The 21,809-nt window shown below is 40.4% G+C and overlaps 1 protein-coding gene across 2 annotated transcripts in view; it reads left to right on the top strand.

Annotated features, from left to right (window-relative positions):
- suz12b (SUZ12 polycomb repressive complex 2 subunit b) overlaps window positions 1-21,809 on the top strand; it is a 69,857-nt gene that overhangs the window by 12,572 nt on the left and 35,476 nt on the right. For both annotated transcript variants that reach the window (XM_068003848.1, XM_068003849.1), the window contains 2 exons: window positions 16,468-16,536; window positions 18,954-19,003. In XM_068003848.1, the coding sequence (XP_067859949.1) occupies window positions 16,468-16,536; window positions 18,954-19,003 (119 nt within the window). The remainder of the gene's footprint in view (window positions 1-16,467; window positions 16,537-18,953; window positions 19,004-21,809) is intronic.

Raw genomic sequence — 21,809 nt, forward strand, 5'->3', positions numbered from 1 at the left:
TCCCCCTCTCTCCTCCGTTATTGGTGGCAGAACCGTCACCAGCACTCTGAATTTATTTCCCTTTCTTCTCTAACTTTGTTACCTCTCGCCCCCACCTTCAAAAGCTTCCTCAGAACCTACCTCATCAATTCATTTTGGGTCATCGCCTGTAATTTCTTCCCACGTCCTGCATGGTGGTCTCCCATCTCCTGTAAAGTGCCTTGGGATGTTGATGTAAAAGGCGCTACATATAGGTTAACCACAGGCAAAAAGTATTCCATTCCCCCAGCACTAATGTTCATTTGCAACTTACTTTATCCGCACAAAAAATGAATTGCTCCCTTCCCTGACCTCCACCACTTGCTGTTAAGTCTTGTTAAAGATAAATGAATTTTAGCCTACATTGAGACAATAAATATTTTAAGAGGGAAGATGTCCACAAACTTTTTGTTTATATAGCAAACTTCTTAAAATACTGTTTCATTTTTTGTTTCCTTGGTTGTACACCCTTGGTCAAGGATGCAGGCATTCAACTCTAGGTATCAATCAAAAGCCCCATTCACATTGGTGCTTGTTTAATTTTTTAGCTTTTGACACCTAGATTTAGTAGGGTAGACACAGTTTGCTGACTCATAGATCAACAGTCGGCTAGAATCTGAACTAAACCAGTGCTAGTGTAAGGAGGGTCTGAGGTGACTTGTCTAGCAGGTTCTTTTTTGATTCTGGAGTGGAAAAAGCATCTGTTCCCTCCTTATGATCCAACTGATCTCAATATCAAGGTGATAGGATGTAAATATACAGTCAAACATCTCGGTGACAATGCTGCACCCAGGCCATGTCATTAATGACCATTAACTTGGTGCAGAAATATTTTGCATTAAGTTTCAAAAAGTGTTCCATTTTCCACCAAAGACATTCATCGTTGAGAATGTGGTTTCTCAAATTAATTTATTTCATGACTATAGGGATGCAAAATGTATACTCCTTGAAGTACTTGTAATTTCCGACACACAGCAAAGGCAGGTAAATGGAGTTGAAGTATAGATCAGCTATGATCTAATTGAATGGTGGAACATGCTCGAGTGGCTGAATGGCATTCTTCTTCCAAATGAATAGAGCAATGCAAATTTCAAAGTATTCCACAGAAATTGTTCCTAAATGCTACCCAGAATATAGCTTGACACTGATTTCTTTAAAGATGCTTAGCGATTCACAATTTTCATTTAACTAGCACGCAAATGCTTTTGTTTCACTTGGCCTCAATCATGTTAAAGTTGTGATTTTTTATATATATATATGGCTTTGCAACCTCCAGTCATGCACTATAATGAAGTGTGATGCAGGGGAATCCTGTTTTTTCAATTTGCCTCACAGGTGACATTAAATATCTAGTGAAGTACACCAAGTCTTTACAGTAGAATTTGACAAACTAAACTATAGTCATTTTTAGTGATATTTTGTGGAGTTTTGATTCCCTGCCTGTTTTAGAAGGATCTCTCGGTACTTGAATGTAATTAGGGTGACAGTGGAAACTAGTGTACATGTGTGTGTGTACGGTTACAAACCTGAAAAGTGGGATTTCATAAATTGGGGATCTGGTCTACTTGAAAATAATTATGGCATCTGGATCACTACAATAGAACCAAGCAACAGACTGTTTTCAGAAGATTGTCCAATGGATTATAATTCATTTCATTTTCTGTACTGAATGAAATGAATTCTAAACTCTGTCACCCTGGAAAAATGACTTGTAAAGAGTCTAATCATAGTAGTGTAGTGAATTCTAGAGGCAACGGTAATGTTTCACTTGTTTGGGGTTGAATTTTTTTCATTACTAACTGCTTTAGGACAGGTGGCTGAATCGAGAAGGATCCTATTCTGTGCTCTATGTTGAGAGTTGCTTCCTGACTCATCTAAGCTGCTGGAGAAGTGACAATTTTTCTCCTAATTGGTGAGAGTTAATTTCCTCCTATCTGCCGCTCGCCATTAAAAAAAAACTATTTTAATACTTTGCTTCAGTACTTTTACATAAGGGGCAAAATTGATAAACTTGTGTATTAAGGTCACAATTTCATTTTCCTTTTTTGTACCAAAAGATTGAGTGTAGTTTCTATGTCTGATTTATTTGCTTGCATTGGAAGTTCCTGCTGAAATATTGATGTACAGTGCCACCCAATATATTTAATTTTCATTGTAATGGACATTTGTGAACAGCGAAATGTTTTCTGAAAAAAAAGCATTGTTCTCAATCTACAGGACGATGTGGATTCGTTTACACAAACTATATGATCATTGTGGCTGTGTAAATGGGAAATTGATTTGCTGGAATGCTTTCACCATTGGTAATTAAAACTATGCTCAAATTTAAGCTCAATCACTACGTCAAAAGGCATGAGTAGTGGAGGATTATAATAGTCCTGGTAGAGGTTACTAATTTAAGCTGCAGATATAGCCTGATGGGATTATTGGTAGTAATGCTCTCCTTTGCTACCCTTGAAATTTGAGAGTATTCTATGCTATTCATATTTTGAAAGAAACTTCTGAATATTCTTGAATAGGTATCAGTGATTAAAATCAACTCTTGAAAAGTTAGTATAGCTTGTCTGCTATGCACACAAGTACACTGCAAGCTAAAAAATACATCTTTTTTTCCCAGAGTGCAAAAGTGCACAATTAAAACATTTTCCTGTGACCCTTGCTTACTATGTCTGTTCAGTACAGTGAATCTTTTCTTTAATATCCAGTACAGCTGTAAACTTGGGCTAACAGGACTTAATGTAATGGAATTACATTGATTCCATTAATCAAAATATGAATAGCATAGAATACACTCAAATCCAAGAGTAGCTTTGTCCAAAGAGCATTACTGCCAAAGTGCTACCACTGTCAGACTGTATTTACAACCAAAATTAGTAAGTTTCTCTACAACGTCTCCGTTTCTTTCTCTTTTCTCTTCCCCCGCCGCCGCCCCCCCCCCCCCCTTTTCAATTTTGCTGCTGTCCTTTCTGAAGGCATTGACTCCTAGGATGCCTGCAGCTCTTTCTGGTATCTTTAGTGGCCTTGTTTCATGTGAGCATTGGTTGGCTATTTGACTGTGGAGGGCATCATACGGTAGCCTAATTTTCTCATTGCCTGACACATTAAGCTCATTTCCCAGAAGGGTTACTAATTGCCTGATTCTTTTTTTCTCTCTATCTCCTTTCCCATCCCTTCCAGGGAAATTAGACCAGTTTTAATGCCCACACCATGATCAGCTAATTTGGTTTAGACCACATCTCTAGGCTCAGCGCCAAACTAGTTGGTCCTTTACTGACTGCACCACCAAGGGCAAGTCCAGGCTGTAGATAGCTGCATATTTACATATTGAAAGATATGCTGTTGCAACTTCATGTTTGAATCTCTGAAGCTTCAATCAGCATTATAGATCTGTTTCTAGATGTTCTTTTCCCCCATAGTACTTTGCTTAAGTGTTCATTCTTCATACGCAAGCCTAGATGATGAATGTCAGTTGGCTGTTTAGGTGTGGGGCGCATCAAAGCTGAGCCCAATCCTATTCTCACCTGACAATCATTGGATAGTGATCAGAAGCTGGAAAACTTGCAGAGTTCTGCTGTTAAATTTGAAAATAAGAATATCTGATCAGCTGAATTTGTACATCTTTCAACAACTTGAATTTATATAGCATCTTTATTGTAGGGAAAGTCCCAAAGTGCGTCACAGAGGCGCAATCAAAAAATGACACCGAGCTAAAGGAGGAGATATTGAGAGACGGGGGTGAAGGAGGCGGAAAGGTGGAGTTTGGGGAGGGATTTGCACAGCATAAGGCCGAGGTGACTGAAGGCATGGCCTCCAATGGTGGGGGTGAAGAGAGGGGGAATGCACAAGAGGCCAGTGAAAGGAGCAGAGGGGTGGTGGGGGTGGGAGGGAGATTGTATGGTAGAAGGAAATTAGAGGCAGGGAGTGAGGTCATGAAGGAATTTGAACATGAGGATGAAAATTTTAAATTGGAGGTGTTGAGGGAGCAAGGACAGGGATGATGGTTGAGTGTGGGAGGTGACGGGCAGCAGAGTTTGAGGTGAGCTGAGGTTTATGGAGTATGGGAGGTCGGACAGTAGAGCATTGGAATTACTGAGCCTGGAGGTGATAAAGGGATAATTTCAATGGCAGATGAATTGAGGCAATGTTACTGACGTGGAAGTAGGCCGTCTTTGGATTATTGGAAGCTCAGCTCGGCTGAACAGTCTGCTTCAACCTGAGATGGTGGCTGGGAGAAGGATTGAATCGGTGTTGGGCATAAAGTTTGTGCTGGGAGCTGAAGATGTGATTAGGCCTTCGGTGTTCAGCTGGAGGGCGAGTGGATGTTGGGGCTGACAGCACAGAGGCAGTGGAGGAGACGAGACGGTGTAGAGCTGGGTGTCGAATGTGTACAGGTAGAAGCAACCCCGGTGGCTGTGGATGATGTCGCCTCGGAGCAGCATGAAGAGGAGGGGGTCAAGGATAGATACTTGGGGAATGGGAGGTAACTGTGCAGGGGCAGGAAGAGAAGCAACTGATAGAGATAAGAATTGAACTAAGTGAGGGCAGTCCACTGAGCTGGACGGTGAAGAGGAGGGGTTGGTGGAGGATGGTGTTGTTGACAGTGTCAAAGCAGAGAGGATGAGGAGGGATATAATGCATTGTGGGCACAGTCACTGAATTAAATTAATTGGGAGTGGTAATGAACAAACTTATCTAGTCCAAGGCCACAATGATATTGTCATGGCTTCCTATACTGTAGAAACACAGACCATAGTGTTCCTAGCAAATTCCTGTCCTTATCTTATGGAACTTGACCAGCTGCATGAATTTCATAGTTTCCGTTTGTTCCTATAACCAAACCATCTAGATAAAGGGGAGTTTAAGCCAGTCTCCAAACAAGACTTGTCTGGTAGTTAGTAAATCTATCACAACTTGTCACTTATCATTCGACTCCCATTGTTCTGTCTAAACCAAGAATCCCCAGGTGAGGAGTGGCCTCTCTCACTTCCACCTAAAGAAATGGATAAGTTAGCCATATGATTTTCCATCAGTACCTTTGCCAGGCACATTCCAGAAAAAATGGCCTATTATGAGAATGAAACTTAAAGTGCTTACTCTCCTTATGCCCAACAAAAGTATATATGCTGTAAATAAAATGATCAAAGTTGTTCATTTACACTAAAGGATGACATTAAAGGATACATAGATTGTTACAATGACCCCTCAAAGTACTAGTTATACACTCTTCACTCTTCCACAAACTAAACTTTTACAATTTTATAGATAGTTCTTTTGCTCGCTGACCCCAGAATGGAACATTATTTCACAATTATAAATTTTGCATTTGGAAGGCAAAATAGGATCATCCTTTAACCTAATCTTAAATTTATCCCCCAAGATTTATTTTATCAATTGGACCAATACAAATAAATTGAGTTGCAAATTGACACGGTGTGGGTACGACCTTTGGGTCATTAAAGTTGCATAGAATTACATAGAACGTACAGCACAGAAACAGGCCATTCGGCTCAACTGGTCCAGGCTGGTGTATGCTGATCTGTTTTTGTCTTTTGTGCTGATTCAGGGTGACGAGGTCAAATGCCATGTTACGTTCAAGAGTAGTGTGTTAGTGATTATTGCACTAATGGTGCAACTAAGCTATAGCTTTATCTTTTCACAGGAGAGTCATCAGCTTAGTTCGTAGGTCTAGATGCTTCACTAATCAAAATCAGAAGTGAGCCCAAATGAAGTGCATCAGGCCACCTCTGTCTGCGATATGGCACATCATGCCCAATTAAGCTTTAAATGCTTGGTAACAAGACTTTACATTTTGTGGAATTGGTGCACTCCCTCCACAGTTGAATACAATTTGGAGTACACTGAATTGCATCACCCAGTGGTGGCAAGCTGCCCTATCTTGTGGGTCAGTCCAGAAAATTACCTGACTGGTTCAAAGAAAATGAAGTGCTCATTCTGGGACAATTAGCACTAACTAGATTTGTCAGGATCTGGCTGTAACTGCAGTTCAGAGTGCATTTTGCCATGTATACAAAGGCTTGCTTTCTGGAGCAAGGGCGGAGAATATTTTAAACTTGCGACTATTTTACTGGAATCTGCCTTGGAAACAACTGGAAGCAAGTGTAATCAAGGTATTAAAATCTTGGATTTTAAATTTGTGCTGTGTACACAGCCCTGAATTTGTTAGCATTTATGACTCAAAATTGGTTACAGTCCTCCATTGCTATATCTGCTTTATAATTTTGTCTGAGACAAACTGCAAATCCAGTATTGCCAGTTCTGCAGGGTTTCTTGACATACCCATGCTTGTTTTGTCTGAATCAGTTTGCTTTTACTATGTTGTAAGTAACAACTTTGTCCAAAATACTTGGCAATGTCCTTTACAATAGTAAAGATCAGATTATTCAGCATAGCAGGGAACAGCAAAAACTGTATAAAGTTCAGTCTTAACTCAGCAGCGGTACAAATTGTGCTGCAGTCAAGCCATTCAGCCTACCAATAAATGTCTACCCAGCAGCATGGGTTGAGAAGGAAATTTGGGGAGGGGCAGAAAGTGTATTGAGACAACAGTGTACTTGCAGCTGGCACGTCTCATTGAATTAGCTAGCACAAGTCACTGTAGTAAATGATTGGGTGGAGATGGACAGCGATTTGGCGCTCTTTAATGAAGAAAAGTTTGGCTTGTCACTTTTTGAAATTGCATTATGCAGGATTGTAACACTTTCAATTCCTTGCCATGGCGAACCAATTTGTGGTTTTCAACCAGAATTAAGTTCCCTTTGAACATTAGAAGCAGTATCTATTTTCTGCACCTGGGAGCCAGAGCCTTGTTCAGGCATTTAAACTGAACCAGAGTTTTGAGCGAGCAAGCCAAACTGAACTCCATGCATTGCTGTCTATTTTATATACTATCCTGATCCTCTGCTGATTTGGCAAATGAAAGCCTGGTCATTTGTACACGCACACAAGCCTGGTTCTCTATATTCTGAATTGACTGTCAGCAAAATTGCAGGATAGTATAAAGCAGTTTTCAATTAAAAGATATGAATCAACAGTAACAACTTGCATTTACATGGAACATTTTCTACGTTAATAAGGTGCTAAGATGCTTTACATGGGGTGAAGAAAAAATAGATTAATCGGGCAGCGAGCTACAGTATTGTAGTTAGAGATCATCAAAAGCCTGCTGGAAAAGATGGTTTTTTTTAAAAAGGTGGCGGCTAATTTAGACAGGGAGTTCCACACAATAGGGGTTGAGGTGGATTAAAGCTCGACCACCAATGGTGGGATGAAAAGTTAGAGTCAGGGAACCGAAGGGCAGGGGAAAGCATATAATGATGGAGGAGGTTTCAGGGTTAGGGTGGGACTGAGGCCATGGGGCCATTTGAAGATGGGGATTTTAATTTTAATTGTTGGGAGACAAATTCAATGCAGGTCTGTGAGGATGGGAATGACATGCTGGGACAGGATATGAGTAACAGTGTTTCGAAGTTAATAGAGGACGGGAGGTTGGCAAAGAGGACATTGGAGCAATCCAGTTGAGGTGACAAAGGGGTGGGTAAGGTTTTTGGCATTGTGATAGATGTGCTTTTCATGTCCTTAGGATGCATTGAAGCGGTTTATAGCCAATTAATTACTTTTGAGATGTAGTCACTGTTTTGTACGTAAATGCAGCAGTCAGTTGGCGCACAACAAGATTCCACAAACAGCAATGAGATGATTGCCCAGTTAATTTGTTTCTGGCGGTGGTTGAAGAATAAATGTCAACCAAGGCACTGTGTGAACTCCCCTCCTCCTCTTCGAATAATGCTGTGGGATCGTCTATGTTCACCTGGGAGCTTATGGGCGTTTGGTTTAACGTCTCATCCAAAAGACGGCATCTATGACAATGCAGAACTCCTTCAATACCGCGCTGAAGTGTCAGCTCAGATTACGTGCTCAGATTCTGGATTGGGTCTTGAACCCACTGCCTTCTGACTCGAGCAAGACTGCTACCATTGAGCCAAGGCTGAATAACACCACCAAAATCAGATTGACTGATGACGTGGGGTTTGAAGTTCAATTCAAAGTCAAACAGCGCACCAAGGTTTTGCACCATCTCGTTCAGACTAAGCTTGTGGCCCAAGAGGGGAGTTGGAGCTGTTGCAAGGGAATAGAGTTTATGGCAGGGGACAAAAATGATGGCCTCGCTATCTCCGATTTTCTGTTGAAGGATATTTTGACTCATCCAAGACTTAATGTCAGACAGTCTGGCAGCATGTGTGTGGTTGTGGGGTCAAGGGAAATGATGGAGAAGTAGAGTTTGGTGTCATCAGCATACATATGGATGCTGACCCTGTGCCTGTAAATGTCACAGAAGGGCAGCAGGCAATGAGGAAGAGGAGTGAGTTGAGAGATCCTTGAGGGAGTGCCAAAGCTGATGGTTAGGGACAACAAAGCCACATTTTTATAAGAACATAAGAAATAGGAGCAGGAGTAGGCCATCCGGCCCCTCGAGCCTGCTCCGCCATTCAACAAGATCATAGCTGATCATCTACCTCAACGGCATTTTACTGCACTATCCCCATAATCCGTTGATGCCTTTAATATCTAGAAATCTATCGGTCTCTGTTTTGAATGTACTCAATGACTGAGCCTCCACAGCCCTCTGGCGGAGAGAATTCCAAAGATTCACCACCTCATTCTCCTCATCTCAGTCCTAAATGGCCGACCCCTTATTCTGAGACTGTGACCCCTAGTTCTAGACTCCCCAGCCAGGGGAAACATCCGCCTTGCATCTATCCTGTCGAGCCCTGTAAAAAGATTTTGTATGTTTCAATGAGATCACCTCTCATTCTTCTAAACTCCAGAGAATACAGGCCTAGTCTACTCAATCTCTCCTCATATGACAATCCCGCCATCCTAGGAATCAGTCTGGTGAACCTTCGCTGCACTCCCTCTATGGCAAGTATATCCTTTCTTGGGTAAGGAGACTAAAATTGTACACAATACTCCAGGTGTGGTCTCACCAAGACTATATAATTGCAGTAAGACATCTGTACTCCTGTACTCAAATCCTCTTGTAATGAAGGCCAACATACCATTTGCCTTCCTAATTGCTTGCTGTACCTGCATGTTAGCTTTAGTGACTCATGTACAAGGACACCCAGGTCCCTTTTGAACATCAACATTTCCCAATCTCTCACCATTTTAAAAAATACTCTGCATTTCTGTTTTTCCTGCCAAAGTGGATAACTTCACATTTTCCACATTATATTCCACCTGACATGTTCTTGCCCACCCACTTAGCCTGTCTATATCTCCTTGAAGCCTCTTTGCATCCTCCTCACAACTCACATTCCCACCCAGTTTTGTGTCATCAGAAAACTTGGAAATATTACATTTGGTCCCCTCAGCGAAATCATTGATACAGATTGTGAATAGCTGGGGCCCAAGCACCGATCCCTGCGGTACTCCACTAGTCACAGTCTGCCAACCTGAAAAAGAACAGTTTATTCCTACCCTGTTTTCTGTCTGTCAACCAATTCTCAATCCATGCCAGTATATTACCCCCAATTCCCTGTGCTGTAACTTTGTTCACCAACCTCCTGTGTGGGACCTTATCGAAAGCCTTCTGAAAATCCAAATAACCACATCCACTGGTTTCCCCCTTATCTATTCTTCTAGTTACATCCTCAGGGAACTCCAATAGGTTTGTCAAACTTAATTTCCTTTTCATAAATCCATGTTGACTGCCAAATCTAATTATTATTTTCTAAGTGTCCTGTTATCACATGCTTTATAATAGATTCTAGCATTTTCCCTATTACTGATGTCAGGCTAACAGGTCTGTAGTTCCCTGTTTTCTCTCTCCCTCCTTTATTAAATAGTGGGGTTATATTTGCTACCCTCCAATCTGCTGGAACTGTTCCAGAATCTCTCGAATTTTGCAAGATGACAACCAATGCATCCACTATCTCTATAGCCATCTCTTTCAAAACCTTGGGATGTCGATCCTCAGGTCCTTGAGATTTATCGACTTTCAGTCCCATTAATTTCTCTAGTATTTTTTTTACTAATAACTTCTTTCAGTTCCTCATTCTTGCCAGACCCTCGGTTCTCCAATATTTCAGGGAGGTTTTTTGTGTTCCGTGAATAAGATCATGGCTGATCTACCTCAACTCCACTTTCCTGCCTTATTCCATATCCCTTGATTCCCTTAGTATCCAAATATTCATCGATCCAAAGTTTCACAACCCTCAAATTTTTCCTCATCTTGGCCCTTATCTTGAGACTCTGACCTCTAGCTCTAGACTCTCCAGCCAGGGGAAACAGCCTCTCAGCATCTAAAGCCCTCTAAATTTTATACGTTTCAATGAGATCACCTCTCATTCTTCTAAACTCCAGAGATTATCGGCCCATTCTACTCAATCCCTCTTCATAGGACAACCCTCTCATCCCAGCAATCAATCTAGTGAACCTTCATTGTACCCCCTTGAAGGCAAGTATATCCTTCCTTGGGATAGGGTTCATTGTGTAAGTAAAAAGTCTAGGCTTTTCAGGAAAGAAGGAAGATGGATGCAAAAAATGATAGGAAATCATGGTCAAGGAAGAGATTTTAGGAGGTTTTTGAAAATGGGGAGAAATGTGCAGAATTCAGGGAAAAAATTCCACCGATCCCTTTCTTCATTGCCTTGTACCAAGTAGCGCAGGAACAAACCAAAAAACACAAGTGCAAAAAAAAAGGCAGAGTTCAAGGAACAGAGAAACTGATGGGGGACCAGAAAAAACAGATTGCAGCAGATTTGGAGAAAGATACAACAGAAACAAAGATCAGTAAACAAACAGATGCACAAATCAATAAGACATGTCGGGGCGCACTGAAATCGGGACTTGAGACAGAGGGAGATCATGAACTAAAAGCCAGATACAGGAGAGAACAGCAAATGGACGAGATCAGGGACACAGATCAGAAAGACCTGGAATAGGTGACGCATTAGAGGGATAGGGAGATCAAGAAATGGCAAAGGATAAAGAGATCAAATGAGAGAAAAAGACAGATGGGGATGTGAGGTTTAGTCACAGGTCATGGCAGCTAAATTAGAGAAAAAGATCACTGGATGAGAGGGCTCATCATCAGCAGCTGGTATTGAGTAATTATTTATAACCATTAATGATTGCTGCTCCAATCACTCAGTGAGTAAGTACATTCTACTAGGTACTAGACCACAAGATCTTGAACTAAATCCTGGTCTGTGTTGAGTGTTTTTTTTCAATTGAAACAGTTCCCATTGACACGGCACTGGTCTAGGGGAGGGGGAGCAGCACTTGGGTTGGTGTTTCTGATCACTGTGAAGTATTTGTAGTTATTGGATGAGGACAGGAACAGGCTTTGCTGTCATGCTCTTCAAAAATATAGCCTACTGGTCACCACAGTCTAAGCTTCCAAATACATGAATGTCAAGTTGGGTGAGCTACCAGTGTCTAGGGTGCCATACCCTAATGAGTTGGGATTTTCAGGAGAGGTGCAGAGAGATTTGGTGAAACATTGACCCATGGTTTTAACCATGTGGCACAGTTTTCGAAAATCTGAGCAGACTCCTAGACCTGTTAACTGCTCCTTTGCACATATTTGACTTGTGTCCTTTACTTGCTATTTCACCCTTCCCATCTTTGTTTTCGTCAATTGTAATGAGAATCGCCTGCATCCCTTTTTCGGTTCTGATGAAGCTTCTCTACCGTTTCACTTTTCAAAAACCAGTGGACCTGCTTCGTATTTCCTTCATTTTTCTGTTTTATGGTAGGCAGTTACTAAAAAAAATCAAGTGATTATAAGATCAAAGCCTTTTCTGGTTTCTTTGCTCAAGTCCTTGAACGTGTTGTCTCCCAAATTTGTGCCCAAGCTTTCCGCAGCTCAGTTTGAATCTCTCCGATCAGGTTTTCGCCCCTGCCACGGCACCAAAATGACCTTAATCAAAGACAAATGACATCCACTGAGACAGACGTGTTATCTCTCCACCTCTGCAGCTTTTGACACAGTCATAAATACCATCGATGTGGAGATGCCGGTGATGGACTGGGGTTGACAATTGTAAACAATTTTACAACACCAAGTTATAGTCCAGCAATTTTATTTTAAATTCACAAGCTTTCGGAGGCTTCCTCCTTCCTCAGGTAAATGTTCAGGAGCCTCCGAAAGCTTGTGAATTTAAAATAAAATTGCTGGACTATAACTTGGTGTTGTAAAATTGTTTACAATAAATACCATCCTCCTCCAATGCAATGGCTTCTGTCTTTCCAGTGTTCAATAGGAAGAAATTACGCTTACGTGAAGGGCCTTGTTATGTTTTTCTACATTAAAGGTGCTACATAAATGCAAATTGTTGGTATTTGAAAATCTGAAAGCTTCTGCTACATTGTTATGTTATACTTCGTTTACTCTGGCACCTCCATGACTACACATCTTCCATTTGTTGCATTGTAGTGTTTGTACATAGGCAGTGGAAAATCAATGCAGTTTCTCATTGTCCTTCCAATTTATTCACACTGGTGCATACTTCGCAGTAGGCTTGCTAGTGCTTGTACTTTGGACTAATTTACAATTCACATTCCTGATGCTTTGTGGAAAGTATGCTTGTGAATGTCTGAAGAGGGCAGGATCTGGTTGGACTGCGATGCCCCTCACAGTCAAAGTCTGCGAGCATTCGTGTCTAGGTTAGCACATGAATGATGCCAACTTAAACTGAGTACTGGATCCTGAGCAACTTGCGCACAGTGCTTTCAGGAGAGTAATGGGAGATAAAAGAAAAGAGAAAGCAGGAAAGAACTTAGAAATCGTAGAAAGGTTGCAGCATGGAAGGAGGCCATTGAGTCCATGCCGGCTCTGCATGAGCAATCCAGCTAGTCTGACTCCTCCGCCCTTTTCCCGTAGCCCAGCAATTTCTTTCCTTTCAAGTACTTATCCAGTTCCCTTGTGAAAGCCATGATTGAATCTGCCTCCACCACCCCCTCGGGCAGTGCATTCCAGATGCTAACCACTCTCTGCGTTTTAAAAAAAAAGTTTTTCCTCATGTCACCTTTGGTTCTTTTTCCGATCACCTTAAATCTATGTCCTCTGGTTCTTGACCCTTCCGCCAATGGAAACAGTTTCTCTCTATCTATTCTGCATCTGGGGACCTTTGTGACGACAATGTCTTTGCAGACAAATTGTAAACAATTTTACAACACCAAGTTATAGTCCAACGATTTTATTTTTAATCCCACAAGCTTTCGGGGGCTTTCCCCTTCCTCAGGTGGTGTGGAAGACAAATACATAGGAACAGGAGTAGGCCATTTGCAGACAAATACATAGGAACAGGAGTAGGCCATTCAGCTACTCGAGTCTGTTCTGCCATTCAATTAGACCACGGGCTTGAGCACAGAGGTTGACAAAGGCAAAGAGTGAACCGCTACCGGAGTGAAGTGCTAACAGAGTGAGGACTTTCAACTGGGAATTTGTTGGAGAGGGGGAAGGAGGTGCTAAGTGATTTAAACCATGGAACTATCAACTTTTAAAACTTAAATAAAAAAAATACATAAAAAGACTAAGACTGAGCGGAGCATAAATGGAGGAATCAAAAATCAAGAAAAAGTCAAAAAGGGATGTCACACGTCAAGGATCAGCGCCAAGGGTAAGCCGGTAAGTATTTAGTTCATTGGTTAGTGTTTTTAGTGGTTAGTGTCTTTAGTGGTTGGTTAGTGTTTTTTAGTGGTTATTAGATAAACGGTAAATTGCCTTAAAGCTAAACAAACAGTTTAAATAACTAGCTAACTTGCATTTATATAGTCCCTTTCTTGCGTTCCGGATGTTCCAAAGTGCTTCACAGCAGATTAATTGCTTCTGAAGTGTTGTATAGGAAAATGTAGCAGCTAATCTGCACACTGTAAGGTCCCACAAGTAGCGATGAGATGAAATACCAGTTAATCTTTTGGTGTTGGTTGAAGGTTAAATGTAGGCCAGGACACTGGGGATCTTTTACATCCATCTGTATGGGCATACCGGGCTTCACTTTCAAGTCTCATCTGAAAGGCGGTGTTTCTGACAATGCCATGCTCTCAGAACTATACTGAGTGTCGGTCTAGATTATGTCAAGTTCTACAGTTGGATTTGAACCTGTGACCTTCTGGCTCTGAGGTGAGAGTGCTACCACTGAACCAAACTGACACTTAAAAAGTAGGGATTTCTTGTTCAGTCCAACCTCTGACCATATACCTGGGGTGTTGGAGGCTTTTTTAGGCGTAGCGCAGTGAGCGAGAACCTGTTGTGGACAAAGTGAAATGCCAAGATATGAACAATTCTGAAAATGTAAAAATTATACAGGAATGTTTTCACCAAGGTCATAGTTTCTTTCAACATTCTTGCAGTTGTGCTTTGCAAACAGCAAGGTCCCACAAATAACAATGAGATGAATGACCAGTTACTGTGTGTGAGAATTTTTTGATGGACGATGCGTAGCATGAAGTACATCCTGTATGACGGTATCATGTTGAAGAGGTTGTCTGTGGAAGTCATTAACCCACAATAAGTTAGTTTTCTTGACTCTTCACACTAAGCAAATCTGTTGCTCGCCATGAGTTACAAATCTCGTGGGCACTGGTCAACTTTTCTATCCTGTTAGGATGCATGGGAACCAACTAATTGTTTAATACTTTTACTGAACCATCTTCTGAAATTAGATGCAGAATCTTTTCCTTGATAAGCTAAAGACTCTAGTGTTGCCAGAGACTTATTTAGCACTTCGAAACCACTACAATATTGGAAAAATGGCACTTAAGCCAATATTTTTTTCTTTCTCCATACTTCTGATGGCTTTGGTGCTTTGCTGGAATGTGGTTTCAAAGGTGCTGCCTGTACATTGGTATTTTGCTCAAGTGGCAATTCTTGTGTCGGCTTTAACGATTAGTGTCAGCAGCAGTTTAATATCTCAGCTGAGCTTGATCCCATCCTCCACATGTATATCTAGCAGGAATTGCTGAATACTGGTCTGGAACCTTGGCTGATTTTTCTTCTCCCAGTGGATGCCGAGGCAGTGCCTCTATTGCAGCCTTGGCTGAGATCTATTAACTCAACATAGACCAAGGATAAAACTCGAGACCTTCTTGGATAAGCTTGCTAAATCGTCTGAGGAGCTATAGTCAATACATTTAACATACAGTGTGCTCTTAATTTCTCACCAAATTGCTCCCACCACTTCCATTATAAATGTGGACGTAGGAGTTTGACAGAACTTGCCTATTAAGCTTGTTAAATTACATCTTCCAGCCAGTGGTGGTGGTGATGTGCCTCATTTTTGCATTTCCCAGCTCCTTAGCCTTAACTGTAAAGAAACTTCTATATTCCAACCATCTCTACTTTTGAAATTGCTGCAAGTTTTGCTATTTAACCATAAATAATGTAAAATCAAAGTCTACGTCTATTCATATTTTAAAAGTGGTGTGTGGTTGCAGCATTTCTTTGGAACTGCATTCGTACATGGCTCTGTCAGCGTTATCTGATGTTACGTGACAGGTTTGCCATGTTTAGGAAAATTCAATTCACTTTTTGCTTGAGACTTGAAAGACCAAAATTAAACAAAAAATGGTAAGCCAGAAATAGATAAATTAAAAGTTAATTGGAAATGTTACAGCGAAATAAAGGACAGTAACCCTCAGAAGAACATGATATGGAGTAACCTGTAACCTGCATAAAAGAATTGTAAACAATTTTACAACACCAAGTTATAGTCCAGCAATTTTATTTTAAATTCACAAGCTTTCAGAGGCTTCCTCCTTCCTCAGGTGAACGTTGTTGGAAAAACAACGTTCACCTGAGGACGTTTTTCCAACAACGTTCACCTGAGGAAGGAGGAAGCCTCCGAAAGCTTGTGAATTTAAAATAAAATTGCTGGACTATAACTTGGTGTTGTAAAATTGTTTACAATTGTCAACCCCAGTCCATCACCGGCATCTCCACATCATGCATAAAAGAAAACCAGGAGGTAGATAGATGATCTTTACATCAGTGAGACAAACCATTGAAGTAGTTCATTGGCTGTAAAGCACTTTGGGATGTCCTGAGGGTGTGAAAAGTACTACAGTATATAAACGCAGTTTTTATTTCTGGCACTGTCGCTTGCACGCGCGCTCTTCTAAACAAGTTATAAATTCCAATTCTGTTAAATTGCTTGTTCATCTTTCAGTCCTGAAATGTTAACTTCTCTCTTCCCTCGAGAGATGCTGGCTGACCTGTGTATTTCCAGCATTTTCTATTTATTTCAGATTTTCAGCATTTGCAATTTTTTTATTTGAGTGGTGCTGTTCAGACTGCCAGTATATAAACTGAGTGGTGAGGTGGTGACCTTAGCAGTTAGAGGGATTTTCACCAGGATTTAGTAAACCAGCTAACTTTTTGTACCAGTACCTGATGCTTAGTGGACATTTTTTTTATTGTTGCAGGAAAACCTTTAAAGTGAATGATATGCTGGCCAAAGTAGAGAAGATGAGGGGAGAGCAGGAATCTCCCAGGTAAGTTGGTTTCACAATGATTGAAAATGTTGTGCACTTTAACATGCAGTGTTACTTGACCCTTAATACTTTCAGTGGAACTCTTCCAGCACATTGAGCCTGCAGTCTTTGGGTCTGTATAGTGCGTTTTCCACGAACTAACTGCAGAGATTGTAATCAGAAATAGAGATGGGGGAGATGGGGACGTGAGCAGAGAGGTTGAGAAGAAACCGTTGATTTGCCAGATCTGTTAAATGATAAAATGTGTTTAATTGTCTGACAAACCCAGATATGACACAGTTAATCAACAACCAGTGGGAACTCCTGTGAGAATTGGGGATTCCCCTCACCCCCCCCACCCTTTATACGCATTTTGTTTGCAATAAGTTTCTGCATTTTCTCTCCCTCTTTCCCTGCTGTAATATTTTTTAAAAGTGTGTGTTTATAGTTATCAGTTGCCAATTGTTATATTTCTGAAATCTCTTAGTTCAAATTAACACCTGGCCCATTATTTTTGAGAATATTGTGCTAGGAATTATGTTTTGTGAATTTTTAACACCAAATATGTTGCATGGTAATAAGGAACCACTCCAGGGTATAATCAAATTGTCATGAGTTACCTCCATTAATAGAAAATGGCTCTAGGATTTTTTTCTTAAAGCCCGACACGCTCTGCTTTCTGCTGCCCAAAGCTCCTAATTTCATTGGCACATTATCCAGAGTGTGACATGGGTGTCAACTGAAACCTTTTTCTCTAAGGTAATTGTGTATTTAAAAAAAAATTAGCAAAATATCAGATGATTGAAAATTCCCTTTGTCTCTGTAGTAATCAGCGATAGTTTCAATGAGCCACAAGATTAATTTGAGCATTCTCCTATTTGTGATGTTAGTTTGAATAAAATATATATATGTGACTGGTTCTAAGGCTGTGTAATGATGGATCAGCGTTGATATTGTCAAATGGCAATAGGCAGAAAATTAGATGTTTTGCTGTGGGTTGGAGAACCATAGTAATCTCCCCTGTAGAAATTGAACATGTTAGTGAGGTGCATGAGAACAGGATTGGGTTTGGGTGTCACGTTCTCCACATTCATAGTCTGCCGATGCTTGTTGTCAAAGCTTATTCATATGAGTAATAGTCACTTGGGCAAGGTAACAGAGAGCAACTGATAGCTGTGGAACTGTACCCCAGCAATGAGTCAACGCTTTCAGGTAAGTAGAGAATGTTAATAGTGTGGAAAAATTGACAAGGACGAAGGGAACATTTTATTTACAAAAAATCTCTGCACAAAATTGTGAAAGTTATATTTTCCTAATCTGAACTAAGTGAGTAGAGCTTGGAATTATTAAGTCCTGATCATACTCTCCAGAAACTTGCCTCTTTTCATTGGTTGATGTTTCGATTTGTACTGAAAGCGTGATCTAATGTCGATTTTTATAATCAAAAGTGAGTCACGAGCAAATCCAATTTCCCCATATTTATTAACTTTGCAATTCCCATTACAGTAAACCATGCTGTAGATATTTAAGCTAGTATGTTTATTGCCCAAGCTAATGTTTCTGGGGGCAGTGGTGGGAAGGAGAGTCAGAATCGAGAGCTATTATGGAGCAATGATATTATCTGCAGAAAACAAGCAGGGTTGGGAATGGAAATGTGAATAAATGGGTAACATTTGGCCCGATAAGACAATGACCTCAAATTCTTGCTTTTATTCAGGACTCTGTAACTGTACATTAATGAATTAAGCTAAGTTTTATAATCAGCTTGTGTAATAAGCCTTCAATCTTGGAAAATAGGAAAACACTGTTGCAACCCGCCTCACAAGTTCCAGTGCTTATGTTGCATGATAGTATATACTCTTGTACCATCAATTATTTTCTTTGGTTTAAAAACCATATAGCTCTATCCTGAATTTCATATTATCTGAACAGTCTGTTCCACATGTTCACTACTTTCCTGTGAAGTATTTAAATCTAAACTGTCAAGCTTGAGAGTTTGGGCCAAAGCTAATCTCTTCTGCATCCTAACTTTCCTACCTTGGCGTCTAGCTAAGTCAGTGTGACTGATCAAGTTGTTCTACTATGGCCTGTTCTTTTGATTGTGATGTATAAATTGGGTAGATGGAGAATACTAATTGTTCTGATTGAGCAACACACATATTAACGACCTAGATTTATATGTTGCACAAGAAGTTGTGTGGAGTTCTGTTTATACGATTAAGTATATTTTTCATAGTTAGCTTCATAGAGTGGGTGCACAACCTGGCAAAATGCAGTTATGGAGTCACATGCCAACTGTTAATAGTGCTATTACAAAGATTAATTGCTGCCTTACAAGTTGGATTGCAGTGACTGGCTGTGTTATGTAATGGGTTGCTGTTTGTGTACAAATATTCCTCAGCTGCAAGGGAATTAATTTTTTTTAAATTTTTCCCCAGTTTGACAGCTCATCTGCAACTTACATTTACTGGTTTCTTCCATAAAAATGGTATGTATGTTATACTGTTAAGTACAGTGAAGTCTGTGTTAAGTGGTATTGCTCATTGTAGTAATGGATTATATCCCCTCAAAATCCCACCTACTATGTGTACAATGTGTGTCATCTCCAGCAAATCTGTGTTTTGTGGGGGCAGTAGTGGGGTAGAGGAGGAGACCTGTTTCATAGTTGGAACTAAGATAATCAATCCTTGTATCAATATTTTCATTTTAAAGTTCATGTTTATATCTAACTTCAATGTATGGCATAAATGAGAATATGATGCGTAGCTGTATGATGAGATGTGTCCCACTCATAGCAGTAAGCAGAATACACCCACATATTCATTTGGGAGTTATCTGGTTCGCTCACTGGCAGGATATGAATCTCATCATCCCATTATGATTGGTAACCTTGGTGCATGGACTTGAGACCTGGCTAGGATTTAGGCATTTAATTACTATGCATGCCTGTCTTTTACGTACTGCTTGGAAGTAGCCTTTCTAAACTGCTATTTCCTCCTTCTCACTTTCTAACCTGACTGTCAATTTTTGTGTGTTTTAACTTTTTTAAAAAAAAACCTCTGTCTGCCAATGTCTATTCTTCCTTTGGGATGTAGGTGAACATTAATTTTTTAAAAATTAATTGGTTTTTTTCAATTATTTGCTGATTAAGGCAGTGAGTTGCTGAGCCATGCGGACCAGGAGGGTCCGAAGTTTGATCCCCAGTTTCATCTGAGTTAGCTCAGCTATGTCCTCTGTAGTATTGGTTTTTGTGCTCCTGGTTTAGGAAAAATTAGCCATGGTTACAGTTCTTGATCACTATCCTGTGACTTAAAAGTGTACATGTGGATGTTGTATGAGGGCAAAAACACGTTCGGTCTCACCGTGCAATTGAATATGCTGCCATTTGCACATGGAGCAAGGCCATAGGCAAAGTGACTGGTGCCATATCCCAGTAAGTAGTCAACATCTGCAGAAAAGGAGGGGCGAAGATGATGGGAAAAGGAATAAATGGGACAAGAACAGATTAAGTGGAATGGATAACAAGAAGCCAACAACAGAAGGTAGTGTCAGCTGGCCAAAGGCAGCTTCCAGTTGACATTTTAATGTTGAAGGAATAATTACCCCCGTGAGGTCAATGGATAAATGCACATATTGGTGGGTTGGGGAATTGGTCAGTGTTCCTGCTTCTGATAGCTGCTCAGCTACCTCTGTGTATGCATTTATGTAGTTGTTGGGTGAGGACAGAATAGGGCTTTGTGTGATACATTTTTGGGTTCTTTTACCCTTTGGGTTCTTTTATTTTTGCCTTCTGTGCCCCCTTGCTCCTTGTGTCTGTAGAGGATTACTTGCCTTGATATCTAGGTAAAATGCATAGCATAGATAATGAACAGAAAATGCTTGGGGAAAAAAAGACATTTGAGTCAGCATGTGTAAAGAGAAAAGACGTGTCATGACATTTTGGGTGTGCAACCTTTCAGAACAAAGACTGAAAGTTGTCATATTTTAGTATGGTTGGAAAAATAGAAAAGAGGGGAGAAAGGAAGATACAATTGGGGGGAGCTAAATTGTTAAATCACCTGCAAACTGTTTAATGGACCGCTGGATGTAAAAGATCATCAGTGAGATGATGCAGAGATACAAAAAGGACAAAACAACATGGGGGGTAGTGAAAAGACGAGAGATGTTCACGCAAACAAAAAATGACAAAATGCAGGATTTCTAGCATCTGTAGTTTTTCATTTATATCTTATAACAAACAGGCCCCTTTTTTCTTTTAAATGACTTCTGCCTGTCTCCATCTCATCACTCCGCAGGATTCTCCTTGTCTTTGAGAGGTGGTGTAGTGACATGGGACCTATATTTGGGCTTCAAATGCCAAATGAATTACAGTCGAAAGACAAATGAATAATAGCTGAAACACATTTGGTCATTATGCTGAAAGCTCCTCATATGAATGGTGTGCAACTCTAGTTGACAATTTTTTTTTACATCTTTTAATCCTTTCCTCCTACTATGAATGTTTGTTTAATTTATCTATTCTCTTCAGAGATGGCATTATTTTACTTTGAAGATTGCAAATCAAATTCATTGATTTGGAAATGGCAGGGCGATAAAGTCCTTCTGAAGCAATAACTAGTCGAGCAGAATTTCAAATAACTGTTCAATTCAGAATGCTGCCCATCTATCTATACAAATCACATGTTTTGTATTTGTATTTTCGTTTGCCTCCTCTCAGGCAAACTGCCCAGTGACCAACTGAATAATAGTTAACAGCTTTGTATCGAATTAAGCTGGGTATGATTTCTGTAAATCAAGCTGGTTTTAACTCAAGTGCTGCAACCAATTCGAAGGAGTTGACACCAGACTGAAACTTAGACAAAAATGGGTAATATTTGTCACATCATTTCCCCCTACTTTTTCTCACATTCACTATTTGAGTTCCAGTTCTATCAATGTGATGCTTGTGCAAACCAAAACTGCATTCGTTCCTAAGACAATAGTGCCAGCATTCCTGTTTTGAGAACCATGACAATGTTGGGTGCCCTTGTATCCTTGTGGGGTGTGCTCTTTCCCAATAGATACACATTTTTGTCACGTTTCCAGCAAATATACATTGAGATTGTGGTCAGAATATGTAGCAAATGCAGTCCTGGATAAGTTTGGTTGTAGCTTCTGCAGCACCAAGATGAAGCTTTAAGGTTCTTTTTTCAATTGTTGAACAAGCTTTCTCTTGTAGCAGCAGCTTGTGACTTAAACGACTGGTGGTTGCTGCCCATGGTCATTTACCTGGCTCCGTACAGCACTGATGTATC

The sequence above is a fragment of the Heptranchias perlo genome, chromosome 23 (assembly GCF_035084215.1).
Source record: "Heptranchias perlo isolate sHepPer1 chromosome 23, sHepPer1.hap1, whole genome shotgun sequence".
Taxonomy (NCBI): Eukaryota; Metazoa; Chordata; class Chondrichthyes; order Hexanchiformes; family Hexanchidae; genus Heptranchias; species Heptranchias perlo.